The sequence below is a fragment of the Saccopteryx bilineata genome, chromosome 12 (genome assembly GCF_036850765.1).
Source record: "Saccopteryx bilineata isolate mSacBil1 chromosome 12, mSacBil1_pri_phased_curated, whole genome shotgun sequence".
In the NCBI taxonomy this organism is placed as follows: domain Eukaryota; kingdom Metazoa; phylum Chordata; class Mammalia; order Chiroptera; family Emballonuridae; genus Saccopteryx; species Saccopteryx bilineata.
In genome coordinates, this window is record NC_089501.1 from 40,984,432 (window position 1) to 40,998,354 (window position 13,923).

At 38.3% G+C, this 13,923-nt stretch overlaps 1 protein-coding gene across 2 annotated transcripts in view; it reads left to right on the forward strand.

Moving 5' to 3' along the window:
- Positions 1-13,923, forward strand: part of ADGB (androglobin) — a 132,781-nt gene that overhangs the window by 11,097 nt on the left and 107,761 nt on the right. Inside the window, exons 2-3 of one of the 2 annotated variants that reach the window (XM_066248069.1) lie at positions 9,979-10,138; positions 12,690-12,782. In XM_066248069.1, the coding sequence (XP_066104166.1) occupies positions 9,979-10,138; positions 12,690-12,782 (253 nt within the window). The remainder of the gene's footprint in view (positions 1-9,978; positions 10,139-12,689; positions 12,783-13,923) is intronic. The other variant, XM_066248070.1, reaches the window with a different exon arrangement.

Sequence of the window (13,923 nt, forward strand, 5' to 3'; positions counted from 1 at the left end):
AGGCACATATGGGAGTTGATGCTTCCTGCTCTTCCCCACTCTCTCTCTCTTTCTCTTTCTCTCTTTCTCTCTCTCTCACACACACTCTCTCTCCTCTCTAAAATGAATAAATAGAAAAAAAAAAGAGTGTGTACTGTAAAAAAAAAGTCTCTTTGAAGGTCTCTCTCTACCCTGGTGCTCTGGCTTGCAAACTCTAGCTACCTTGTCTTCCTCAGACGCACATCTCCTTGTCCACTCAAGGCGTCTGCTGGGACATGCTGGGCTGACTTTCCTGCACTGGCCTGACAACTCTCTTAGAGCCATGGGGCTTTTGTCTCTTATCTTTTGGAAATCACTGTTCATCACTTGATGACTGTGACTTGAGCATCATGTGTGTTACCCAGGTCTTTGATTCAGACGGGAAGGCAAATCTAATCCTCATCATTCCAATTGACAAGGATGTGCTATCTCTCATGTTTATTACTTAAATTTTACATTTTATTTCTAAATATTAAAATGAGATTATAATTCACAAATAATATATTGAAGATATGGATAAGATTTTTTTCCTTAAAAATGAGATCTCGATTGGATATAATTGTCAGTACATACTATTTTTTAAATTAGGTTTTGATGTAATAGTGACATTTTGATATAAGAATTTTAATTAAAAGAATGCAACTTCTAGATCTGATGATGATTACCTTATATCAAATTTTCTTAATTGTTATTGTGCTCCTTTTTGAGTTGTATTGAAACTTCAATGTTTCTCGAACTTCCTATTTTAAAAGAGTTGTCTATTATGGGTAAATGTTAAATAATAAATATCTAAGAATAAAATGTTTGTGTCTGTATAATGGACAAAGTCTACCTTAGCGAGCAAATAAGGTACAAAGTCCTCCTCAGCAGGGACTGCATTGTGAGCTCTCTGGTCTACCAGTGTTTCTCTCCAGCCTCATTACCCCTGCCTTATACCCGATGCTTGTGTGCTACTGAAGAGCTCCTAACCCTCTCTGCAGCTGCTCTGTTTCTTGCCTCTGCGCTGTCTCTTATGCTGTTCTCCTTTCCTGCTGATGCCCAGCCTCTTCTTTCAATCTAGAAAATGCCTAGTTATCCTCCAAAACAATTTATATGCTGTTTATTGCAAGAAGTTTCTCTTAATTGCTTCACTTTGGGCATAATGTCTCTCTCTTTACCACCTATGAATACTTTGATCTCTGTAGATACTCATTATATTGAAACTCTGTTTACCTGTTTGCATCCTAAAATAAACACAAGAGCAGAGATAGATAATTATGTGTTTATAATCCTGTCATTTAGCACAGTACTTGTCACAGAGCAGGTGTTCAATAAATTTTGGTCAAAAATACATGAACTGTTGACTGAATGAGATTCTTTTCTCATTCTAAAATAGTATATTTTTTAAATGTTGAAGTCTTCACAGATATTGGTTGATTTGATTCTAATTAAAACAATCTACATGACCAATTTGCCTTCTATTTAAGGCACAGTTTACAGTGAGCCGTTCCCTAATGCCAGGTTCACACTTTCTGCTCTCTCAGTTTGGAAGTTTTATATTTTATTCCTTGGATTATCTTTGCAACAGACTAAATGTCTATGTATCCAAAAATTCATATGCTGAATCCCTAGTCTCAATGTGATGGTATTTGGAGGTGAGACTTTGGGGAGGTCATGAGTGTGAAGCATTCATGAATGGGATTAGCGCTCCTATACGAAGAAACTAGAGAACTAGCCAACTGCCTTTGCGCCATGTGAGGACACACTGAGAAGCCAGCCGTCTGCAGTCCCGGAGAGGGCTCTCATCAGAACCTGACCGTGCTGGCTCCTGATGTCAGACTTCTAACCTCCAGAACTGTGAGATATAAATTTCTGTTGTTTATAGGCCACACTGCCCAGGGTATTATGTTATAGCAGCCTGAACTAAGCCAACCCTTACAAAATCTACTAAAGCATTGTTACTAAATATTATTCTTAAAAATAAATAAACAAACAAAGAAACAAAAAATAGGCATATTAGTGGCTGTCAGAATTCCCTTACTCTTCTCTTTAATTTTGGATAAGCTTGATTTTTAATTCAATAAATTAGGGTAATATTAGTTAATAACATTGTATAAATTTCAGGTGTAGCCTGACCTGTGGTGGCGCAGTGGATAAAGCGTCAACCTGGAAATGCTGAGGTTGCCGGTTCGAAACCCTGGGCTTGCCTGGTCAAGGCACATATGGGAGTTGATGCTTCCAGCTCCTCCCCCCTTCTCTCTCTCTGTCTCTTCTCTCTCTCTCTCTGTCTCTCCCTCTCCTCTCTAAAAAAAAAAAAAAGAATAAATAAATAAAAAATACATTAAAAAAAAAAGAATCTCTAAAAAAAAAAAAATTTCAGGTGTACAAGTTTATAATATAACATACATAGGAAGTCTATTGTGTGCTTACTACCCAAAGTTTAGTCTCTTTTCGTTTCCATATATTTGACAGTCCTTATTAGCTTTTAAAAGCATAATATTAATTATTATCATTATTTGGAATTTGGAAATGTTTATTAGAATCTTAGTAAAATGTTATATTGACTCATTTGTTTACCTTTGTTATTTGTATCCCATTCTTTCATTCTGGGTTCATTTCTTATTCTCCTGAGGTAAATTCTTCAGTTAGTTTTTTTTTAGGAAGGCAATAATCTATTATAGTAAACTCACAGTTTTAAACATTTTCATTTAACTTAAGATAAATGTGTCTATCTCTACTTTGAATGGAGTTTAATTGGGTCTTAGTTTCAAAATTGACAACTATTTTACCTCAGCTCTGAAGATCTCTCTTCATTGCTTTATGTTGCCTCCTCTTGCTGCATTTGATTGCCTTTTATTTTTAGGTATCTTGTCGTCTCTTTTGGTGGGGAGATGTTCATCTTTATCATTAATCTGAACTTTCAGTTGATGGATTTAGATGTAGATTTCCATCTCCTGATCCTTCATTCGTCTTTCTTACTGTTTGATATACTTTTTCCAATCAGAAGCTATGGCTTTCATCAATTCTAGACATTGTTTAGCAGTCATATCTTCAAATATTTTTCTCAACCCCCTTCCCACCTCCATTTTTACCACGTTATCTTTCTGGGATATCTAGTAGGCATACATTAGAGTTTTTTTTTTTAATCTATTCACTTGTCTATTTTACATTTTCTATCTACCAATTCACACACTTGATTCATAAAAATTCTACCTCCTAAATCACTAGTTCTCTTCTCTTCAGTTTTATGTAGTCTTTCAACATTTGAGGTTTTTATTACTAAAGTTTTCCAATGTCCCTTTATTCATATTAGTCTTTTTATTTTTCTTTGTTTATCTTCCTGTTCTCATTACAAAGCAGAACTTTTCTCTCCCTTACCTTTTTGATAATTCTAAACATACTCATTTTAAATAACTTTTAAGTTTGCTATACAGCATTTCTTTTACTTTGGGGGTGATGTCTTTCTTTTGATATACTTACTCTCAGTGTTAGTTTCTTCTTTTGCTTTGTAACATTAGTTTTGTTGATGTTGCTGTTGTTTGGATTCTGCAGACATTTAAAACACATGCACACTGCTCTCTGCCACGTGGTTCAAATGGCTTTTTAGGACGATTTGCTCCTTACCCATTGGGCGGACATTCAGCTGGGATACTCTACAGACAAGGGCAGGATAGTTGTTGCAATACTGAAGTACTTCTCTATCATTGGCAAATGGCTGCTTTTCTGAGCTCCCTGAAGAATGTCTCTCTTCCTTTGGACTCTAACCCTTCTTTGAGAACCCCAAGACCTATCCACAACTCAGTTATCAAATGGTTAAGGGGCCAATAGGACCTTCTGACTCTCTGATCCGGTACAAGAGCAATGACCTTTCTGATTGGTGGCTGCATTTTTATGTAACCTTTGTCTCCATCCAAGTCCTGACATTGGAAGGGGGGAGGGTTTTCTCCCACGTGGGCAGTGCTGTCCCTGATACCACACCCACAGTGGTAGAGGGCTGCTCCGTCCCCATTTTTTTCTCTTTTGGCCAGCTTATTGCCTCATAAAATCACAGGGAAGTAGCACATTGCTTGTTATGCCATAAACTAAGAGGAGTCTAAGTCTGAAACTGGGAGTTCATGAGTAACTAACTCTAGTCACTTCCTCATTCACAAAGCCTACTTCTGGTTTCCTGACATTTACAGGTCAAATGCAGCTTCTTGTCCAAAATAGACTTATAGACCTCTAAGCTTGAACTGCCCCAGCTCAAATTCAATTCCTACTACTTACTTGTAGATTTTATTCAATGTTCTAGCCCTCAAGCCACAGCTACCGTTTTTTTTTCTGTAATGAGTCCATTGAAATATAATTGACATATTACGTTATATTAATGTCAGGTGCACAACATAATGATTTGATATTTGTACATATGGTAAAATGATCATTATTATAAGTAGTTAACATAAGCCATGATACATAGTTAGAAATGTTTTTTCTTATGGTGAAAACTTAAGCTCTCTCAGCACCTTTCAAATAATACAGTCTAGTATTATGAACTATAGTCAACTTGCTGTCCGTTACATCCTCATGACTTATGCATTTTATAACTGGGAGTTTGTAGCTCTTGGCGATCTTTACCCACCTTTCCCACCCTTCACCCTCTGCCTCTGGCAACCAGACATTCACTGTTTTATGGTTTTTTATCATAATAAATGTATTTCAATCACAAAGCATATATAGATACACATGAAATTATCTCTCTGTTTGCTGCTTACCTTATATATCATTTTTATGTGAGACTATTTGTCCGACTTGGCCTGCTGCTATAAATTTTCTTCCTTTGTGTTTTCTTCTTTTTTCCCCCCCAAAGCACATTCATATATTATATTTCTACTCTGCAAATCAGTCCCGTGGCAGGCTACCTGAAATTGTTCTTTCTTCCAAAGATCAGTTTTCTTTGGAATATCATTTGACATTTAGAATATATAGATTTTATATTTTAAATATTCGCTCACTGACTTTTACTGTTTAAAAAAATTAATTCCCTCAGATTTGTTTTATATACAAATTTCTAACCTCTTTAATAAAGGACAATGACAGTTCTATCTCAATAGTATATTTAGATTAACTGTGGAAGGGAGCTTTTAACTATATATAGAAAGAATGTATTTATCTTTGAAATCTCTTATACAACTTGCAATTTTAATGGATTGAATCATTTTCTAACACTTGGGTATATTGCTGTATGAGTAATGTAACTGTGTATATCCTTGATTTTTCTATGTGTCAGGTTTGATCTCTCTACATGTTTGAAGTTTCTAAAATTTGATAACATTTATTTCCCACTATCACCAGTTCTTAAATATGTAAAAGTCCTGGACTACTTTTCGTTTAAAGATTATCTTGTTCTCAGAATTTGATGAGACCAAGAATAATGTGATTCAAATACTGAGAGGATCCCGATTACGTTGGGGCAGTAGGCACACTGTGGTAGTGAATTTCAAAGGCATACTGTGCCATGAATTTCCTAGGATTATTTGAAGGCTACAGTATCTTTGACATAGAGCTTACTTAACCATTGTTTTTACTGTGTGTATAGCACTGTAGGTTAGCTATTGTTCTGATATACCTTTAATTGTTGCCAGGGAAGTCAGCCCTTGGTTCTTGAGTTTAGCAAAGAAAGAAATCAGAGCTAAGAATTCTAACATGAGTAGTTTATTTAGCATACAGAGTGAAAGTCCACTCAAAGGGAAGATTTGAGTGGGCTGCTCAGAAAGCTGCCTTGGTCTTTCAGGAAGAAAATCACAGAGGCAGAAGAAGTGAGCCCGCTGGGCTGCATGGACTCAGGAAAGAAGTTACAGAAGCAAAAGAAGGGCCCTTAGAGACAAGTTCGGGGTTAGCTGAGAACGACCTGTCACTGCCCACTGCTCCCCAAGTCTTTTGGGGTCATATGTAGCTTAGGAGAAAGAAGGCAAAAGTTCACACCTGAAGAAAGAAGTCACAGGCATGCTCTAGAGCAGGGGTCTCAAACTCGCGGCCCGCCGAACAATTTTGTGCGGCCCACAGACTAATCCACGAAGTTCAAAATATTTTGGATAAAATTAAGTAAGCCTAGGGGCCTACTTGTATTTTTCATTTCTCTAGCATCCTAGCTAGATATTAGCTTAGTTAACAGCAGTTGTGATGCGCACTACAGTTTCTGGTCGTTTTGTGACACTGAGTAAACTGCATGTACGATTGTGCTTGTTGTACTGATTTTTTTTTGTTTTCAACTGCAGTGAGAAAAGTGTTGCGTAACAGTTGCCTTTTGTAGACCTAGTGCGGCCCGCCTTAGGGCTGTGATCTTGCTCTGCGGCCCACATGCTGAGTTGAGTTTGAGACCCCTGCTCTAGAGAAACAGAGTGCATTGGGTCCTTTGTATTAATGATTTTAACTGTTTTCTAAAGACAGGATTAGGAGAGGTCTCAGGGAAGGATCTCAAAAGAAACTTCAGCAACTTTCCAGGAATGTCTTAATATACTGATTCATCAAAATAAGCATCTGGGGTCAGGGTGATGGTCTGTACTGTTTGGTCAGTGCTTGGGTAGGGGGTTATTGGTCATTGCATCTGGTCCTCCATCACTTCATTTGGTTTTACTGCTTTTCTGGGCCTGGAGCTGAAACACAGCTGAGGCCTAGATATAATTTCTTCTTCTTATCATTATCTTTTAGTGAGAGAGACAGAAAGAGAGAGGGACAGATAGGGACAGATAAACAGGGACAGATAGACAGGAAGGCAGAGAGATGAAGAAAGCATCAATTCTTCGTTGTGGCACCTTAGTTGTTCATTGATTTCTTTCTCATATGTGCTTTGACTGGAGGAGGGAGGGGGGTTACAGCTGAGCAAGTGAACCCTTGCTCAAGCCAGCAATCCTGGGCTCAAGCCAGTGACCTTGGGCTTTCAGCTAGCGACCCTGGGCTCAACCCAGTGATCATGGGGTCACTCAAGCTGATGAGCCCTCACTTGAGCTGGATGAGTCTGTGCTCAAGCCAGCAACCTCAGGTTTTTGAACCTGGGTCCTCTGAGTTCCGGGCTGACACTCTATCCACAGCTCCAATGCCTGGCCTGGCTCTTTTGACCAAAACTCTTTCTCTGTGGTTAATAGACCTCAAAGTTTTATTCCTAAGATTATTTGATGCTGATCAGAACCTCATTGTCCTGAGGCTTTAATGCTTAATGGAGCGGTCCTACAAGGGAGAAGGAGGCAAGTGAGTCAGGGTGCTTGACGAGGCTGGTCTGAATTAGCTGTATGTCTTAGTTTGCCATTCCATTTACCAGTGAATTTTCCTGTCTTCTTCTTATTCTGCCTCATAATGAGAGTCTTTTTAAGTGATCTTCAATACAGATGGAAACAAACTTGGCATGTTACAAGGAAAGTAGGCCAATTAGTCACAAAGCTTCACAGCTGAAGGGAGGAAGCCAGAACACTCACTTGCACTTGACAGAAGGAAGAGAAGAGCAAAGCACAATCTCAGCAGGGTCCCTATTTTATAAGGAATTAGATCTTCTTCTAAAGTTAGCTTTAATTTGAGCTTCCTGAATGAGATAATTTTATCATGACTTCAAGATGGATACAAAATCACCAATTTCTTTTTATCTGTTGCATCAACACTCAATAAAACAGAGATACTATAATGTACTATTTACCTTTTATTTTTCTATTAATATTATGAAAGAATTTTCTTTTTCCCTAAAAACAACCCTAGTCATCATTTTCTTGTATTTTCTTACACACTACTTAAGAACAGCCTTTTACAATGTCTATATTCTCAGACTTTCTTCCCCAGGAAGATGGTGGATTCATATTTTAGAAAATAATAATAATAATACCTAGTAAAGCCCACATAAAGAATAAAATCTCCAGAATTCAGAAATGAGGAGGGAACTGAAGGTCAGAATGTCACAGCTCGGAGCTGAAGCTGCTGCCTCCCTCACTAAGAAAGGCTTATTCAGCTTATGAAAATGGAGTCTTTTTTTTCTTTTAACATTTCTGGTCAAGGTCTTGAGCCCAAATGAGGAAATGGAATGCTCCAACCTTAGATAAAAGCATAGTTTTCCACGAGTTTAATTCTTTTTAAAAAGATGAATAAGAAAACCCACCTAAACACAGAAAGATGATAAGAAAAGTAGCTTTTCTCTGCCTGCTGTCGGGCTAAAAAAAAAAACAAAAATCTTCTTTGAAAAATGGAAACTCTTGGAATGAGTTAAATAGGTTTCAGATCTTATTTTAAAGCATCTGTGGGTCCCCAGGTGGCATATTTATTTGGGATCTCTGAAAGAAGAAAATTTAATACTGCATTGAAAATTATTCTTTTAACACAAGATGGCCTTGGGTGAAAGGGATGGAAAAGAAAGAAAACCCTGTTAAGGATGAGCTCATAATAAAAGTGTACTGAAACACAAGAGTGTGCAAAAGATAGGCAAAAGTCACAGCAAGAGGATCGAGTGTCACTAATTTATTGTATTTATTTTTAATGGGGTGACATCAGTAAATCAAGATACATATATTCAAAGATAACATGTCCAGGTTATCTTATCGTTCAATTATGTTGCATACCCATCACCCAAAGTCAGATTGTCCTGTCACCCTCTATCTAGTTCTCTTTGTGCCCCTCCCCCTTCCCTCTCCCTCTCCCCCCTCCCCCCGTAACCACCACACTCTTATCAATGTCTCTTGGTCTCACTTTTATGTCCCATCTACGTATGGAATAATGCAGTTCCTGTTTTTTTCTGATTTACTTATTTCACTTCGTATAATGTTGTCAAGATCCCACCATTTTGCTATAAATGATCCGATGTCATCATTTCTTATGGCTGAGTAGTATTCCATAGTGTATATGGAGTGTCACTAATTTAAATAATAAAAAATAATCTATAAGTAACTTATCATGTGTATGTTTATAATGATTAAAGATACACAAGAAGAAATCCAAAGAATAATGTTCTTTCTGTTAGTCATGCTAGTAATCAGTGCTAGCTGCAATATCAAAATAGCAAGTAGGAAGTAATCAGTGCTGGCTTCATATCAATCAACCCCCAAGTCTCAGTGACCTTACACAACAAAGGGTATTTCTTATTCAGACCAGCATGTGATTAGTTTAATGATGCATTTGAATGTGATAAGGACTCTTGGCTTCTCCCGTCTTGTGGTATTGCCATTTTTAAGGTCTTCTCATATGAATTAAGTCATGCATTCAGGAAAAAGATAGGGAGGGGAACACCTCACAGAATGTTTAATGAGCCTAAAGGTGGGATACAGCATACCTCCCCGTGTGTTAATCTCTATAAAACACTATCACAAGACACCAAACAAACTATAAATGTATATGGGAAATATAAGAAATGGAAAACAGAATTGATAAGCATCTGGTCAACTTCTACTTACATGTAAAGCTTTGAAACAGTATTAATTAGAAATGATAGAACTATAAAGACATTCACATCTTTGAAGAAGAGAAGTATATTCTTGTACATTAGTCTGAGAAAATGGTCAGTTGTTACCATTGTTTCTAGAATGTATTGGCTATGCCTTCCTTATTTATCTGATTTGTATTTTTAAACTTTCTTTTTAAATAATGATCGTACTTTTATGCTGGGAAAAATAAAAAATTACCTTTGTACTGATCTTCAAAATCTATCAGTACTACACACGTAAAGGATTTTCCTCAAGGGGAACTGTATATAAATATTTTTCTATATGGCATTTTATATGTTTAAGATAAATTTCCTGCATTAGTAATAGGGACTAATGCTCAACATTTATTTATGGACTAGTTAGTTTGGATACTTCAGCCTTTAGAACCCTAACACGTGGAAGCTATCTGGCTGCAGGTATGACTATATAGAAAAAGGTGTTTAACATGACTGCTAACAAGAGCAGAGTTTACGTCATGCAATTAATCTAACATTTTACCTAAGAGATTTGAATTGAAACTAACCCCCCTCCCTCCACCTCTTGTCTCTAGCTTGTACTCTCTCAGTAGTACACAATCTAGTTCTGTTGAACAGAAGAAGGGGAAATTTCCAATCTGGCCAGAATGGAGTGAGGCTGACATCAATGCGGAAAAGTGGGACACAGGCAAAGGTGGAAAAGAAAAGGACAAAATGGGAAAGAGCCCTATATTTGTAAGTAAACTTGGAAGTGACTAGATTTCATTTTGGTCTTTACTTTACAATGAAATGAGACTGTTAACCTGTGAATGTATTCACTCTTCTCTTTAGTCTCCATTCAAAAGGGAACTTCTATTTTTGTCTTCCCTCATCCTACCTCGTCTTCCCAAACCTTAGTCCTCAGCGCTGGGGAATCATATCTGAGTAAAGGGGAGGAAAGAGGTGACCAAAGAGTCATAATAAAATAAAGAGAAGTTAATAGGACAGGTTAGCTCTTCGGTTTTGAATGGAGATGGTAACCAGGCATTTGGAGACTGTAGTTCAGAAAATGAGATACTGGCCCTGGCTGATTGGCTCAGCGGTAGAGCGTCGGCCTGGTGTGCGGGGGACCCGAGTTTGATTCCCCGCCAGGGCACATAAGAGAAGCGCCCATTTGCTTCTCCCCCCTCCCCCCTCCTTCCTCTCTGTCTCTCTCTTCCCCTCCCGCAGCCAAGGCTCCATTGGAGCAAAGATGGCCCGGGCGCTGGGGATGGCTCCTTGGCCTCTGCCCCAGGTGCTAGAGTGGCTCTGGTCGCGGCAGAGTGACACCCCAGAGGGGCAGAGCATCGCCCCCTGGTGGGCAGAGCTTCACCCCAGGTGGGCGTGCCGGGTGGATCCCGGTCGGGCGCATGTGGGAGTCTGTCTGACTGTCTCGCCCCGTTTCCAGCTTCAGAAAAATACAAAAAAGAAAAAAAAAAAAAAAAGAAAATGAGATACCTCTGCAGATTTGGAGGCTGTTATTTGGAGATTATAGGAAAGATTTTTTTTTAGAGAGATGTTTCAAAATAGCTAGGTTGAACTCACAGAGTCCTTATTTGCTAGAGCACTTTGTGATAGTACTTAGTGGCATTTACATTTTGTTCACAAAATGCAGAACCACAAACTACGTGATTCATCTCAGTAATTTGTTTACAAAAGATATTTGATAAACATAACTAATTTCTGCCTCTCAATGCTTGAACAATTTCACAGGAGCAATGTGGGTAGGATGCGTCCAGTGTAGCTTACCGACGTGCTCATGGAATTTTAATGCAGAGGGCTTTTGGATTCTCTGGGTTCAAATGAAAATGGTCATGTTTTATATATTTTTAGCAGCAATTCAAAATTTATGGAGAGTGTGTGTGAACTTACATCAAGAAGATGTAAATCAAGTTTACCTGACACGAAGAGAAAAAGAGCCAAGCAACTGCAGATCAAGGCGAGCAGCTGAGCACCTGCTCAAGCCCTGGTTATTGCGATAGCGCCAGGCAGTGTCATCCGGGAGAGAACCTTGCTCCCCACCCCCAGTTCCATTCCTCATCCTCAGCATTCACAGCTCGAGAAGCAGCAATCTCTCTGCTGGAGAGAGTGGTGGACACTCCAAGCCTTGTGATTGCATTTCTCTGACATTTTGGTACAGTCGCTCTTAGCCATGATCTGCACCATTGATATTTTACCAGGATGGATTGCCTTAAGCATCAGACTCTAACAGGGGTCCCCAAACTTTTTACACAGGGGGCCAGTTCACTGTCCCTCAGCCCCGTTGAAGGGCCGCCACATGCAGTGCTCCTCTCACTGACCACCAATGAAAGAGGTGCCCCTTCCGGAAGTGCGGTGGGGGGCCAGATAAATGGCCTCAGGGGGCTGCATGCGGCCCATGGGCCAGGCCGTAGTTTGGGGATGCCTGCCAGGTATCCTTGGAATTTTACAGAAAGTGGCTTCTTTAGATGTGAGGCCAGTGAACAGGATGTAAGCTTGAGAGGAGCTAAACCTTCCCTGCAAGTCCAGAGTCAGGTCTCCCTTCTATAGCAAAGTGATGGGAACGGGAGGTTATGATGGATAAACCAACCTGAGAAGTATATGAAGCATTGTAAGGGGATATACGAAATCCCTAAAGCAAAACGACATAGAAAGATTGATTACTAGTGACTTAATGTGAGGGGGCTCAAATCCTGGGGAAAAGGGAATCATATCAGGATGAGCTCCACATTCGCCTTTGTTTTGTTTGCTTGTGTCTCTCAAGGACACTTATTAATTAAGGCATGGTAATTAGTGGCCACATAGAGAGTACTATCTTGGGGCTCACATCAGAAGGGAGAGAGGATATTGTCAAGGGCAGCCAGAGTAGCTAGTACTTGTCCAGAATCCCAGAGGTAACTACAGAAAAGTATTCTGAAAATTTTGCATATAGTTTTATTTCAAGACATTTGCCCAACTTCTAAACTATGTACGCCTCTGCTGCAGAGAAAATGAGTAGAAAGCAGAGGCTTGAAGGCTACAGAACTGAGGAAAGAATTCACGGTGTGGTGGTGAGAGGTTGGAGTACAGGGCACAGCGAGTGAGGGGACTCTGGTCAACCTCCAGCCTTTCGGTTAGTACGCCAGCATGGCGACAGCACTGTGTACTGAGGAAAAGCGAACCAAATGCTGCGGCCCAGCACTGACTGGGTCGGGTTCATAGTGTGTTCCACCTGCCATCAGAGAATGAAATCCTTGTTTTTATTTTAATAAAACCATATGGAGATAAAACTCAATGTATCTTTATGTAGCATTTTTTTGAAGATCCTGAAGGCAAGATTGAATTACCACCATCATTGAAAATTTATTCCTGGAAACGTCCACAGGAATTTTTAATAAATCAGGTAAGAAATATTTTTTATTAAATAAATATACATATTAATGATGAGATATACTATGCTAATTATTAAACTATTTAGAGTAACTTTTCCCATGGAATTCAGAAATAAGTAATTACATCTTTGGCACTTAAATTAGAAACAAAAGTCTATCAGTACAGTTGAATATTTCTTATACTGGTTTCCAAAAGAATATTGAAATTTTGTGTAGAGCCTCAAGTTTTCCTTTGCTTCTTTCCATGATATCAAATTATAGACTAAAATATTTTGAGGAGGTACTTTTTAATTTCTGGCTGACTTTCTCCTTTCTGCTTTTTAGCAGGAACTTAAATGGCATGAAGGTCTGTTTACTTTAGTGTTGTTGTTTTTTTCTTTTTTTCATTCATTTCCAGTCCAAAAGATTTGCACCTGGATCTCTATCTTCCAGGGAATCTTAAACCATTTTTCAAGGGCCACCTTCATTTCTGGGTATACTTATCTGTCCCATCTTGACTGGGACATCGCCCAAGAAACCTTCATTTTAAATAGCACTTATGTACAAGAAGCTTTAGACCCATTAGTCTGTCTTACGAATAGCTCTGTTCACTTAAATATATTTAGTGTTGCCAAAGGTTTAATTATCACTGCCTTTTTGTTCCCTGTTGGATCTCTTTTTATTTAAATTTAATGCATAGAAAAATCAGGAGGCTTAATTAGTTACTAGCTAGCTATTCAGATGGTTGTAATGGAACTGATTCTTCCATATATTATGGAATCTATTGAAAATTTTTTTCTACAGAAGTGATTTTATTCCTAAAAGGTTTATCCTTTATAAGCTATGCTATCAAGGAAAGAAAATACGGTTTATCCACCTTATTTTACAATTATTGTTACTAGTTAAGAAAGATAATCTTATATTTAAAAATATAAAATGAGAATATAAAAAGATACATCTCTGTTCATCAGAGTATCGAATGTCTACTTGTAGGACATTTTAGATACAAGAAATCAAATATACATGAAGCATGCCTTTAAATTATTTACAATGTCAGATGACATTGACATGAAGAATACAAATTTATGATGTTAATATAATACACTTATTATCAATGTATTATTGATAATATTCAGGCTCTCCTCAATTTAAGTGCAGTTTGCATTTCATGCA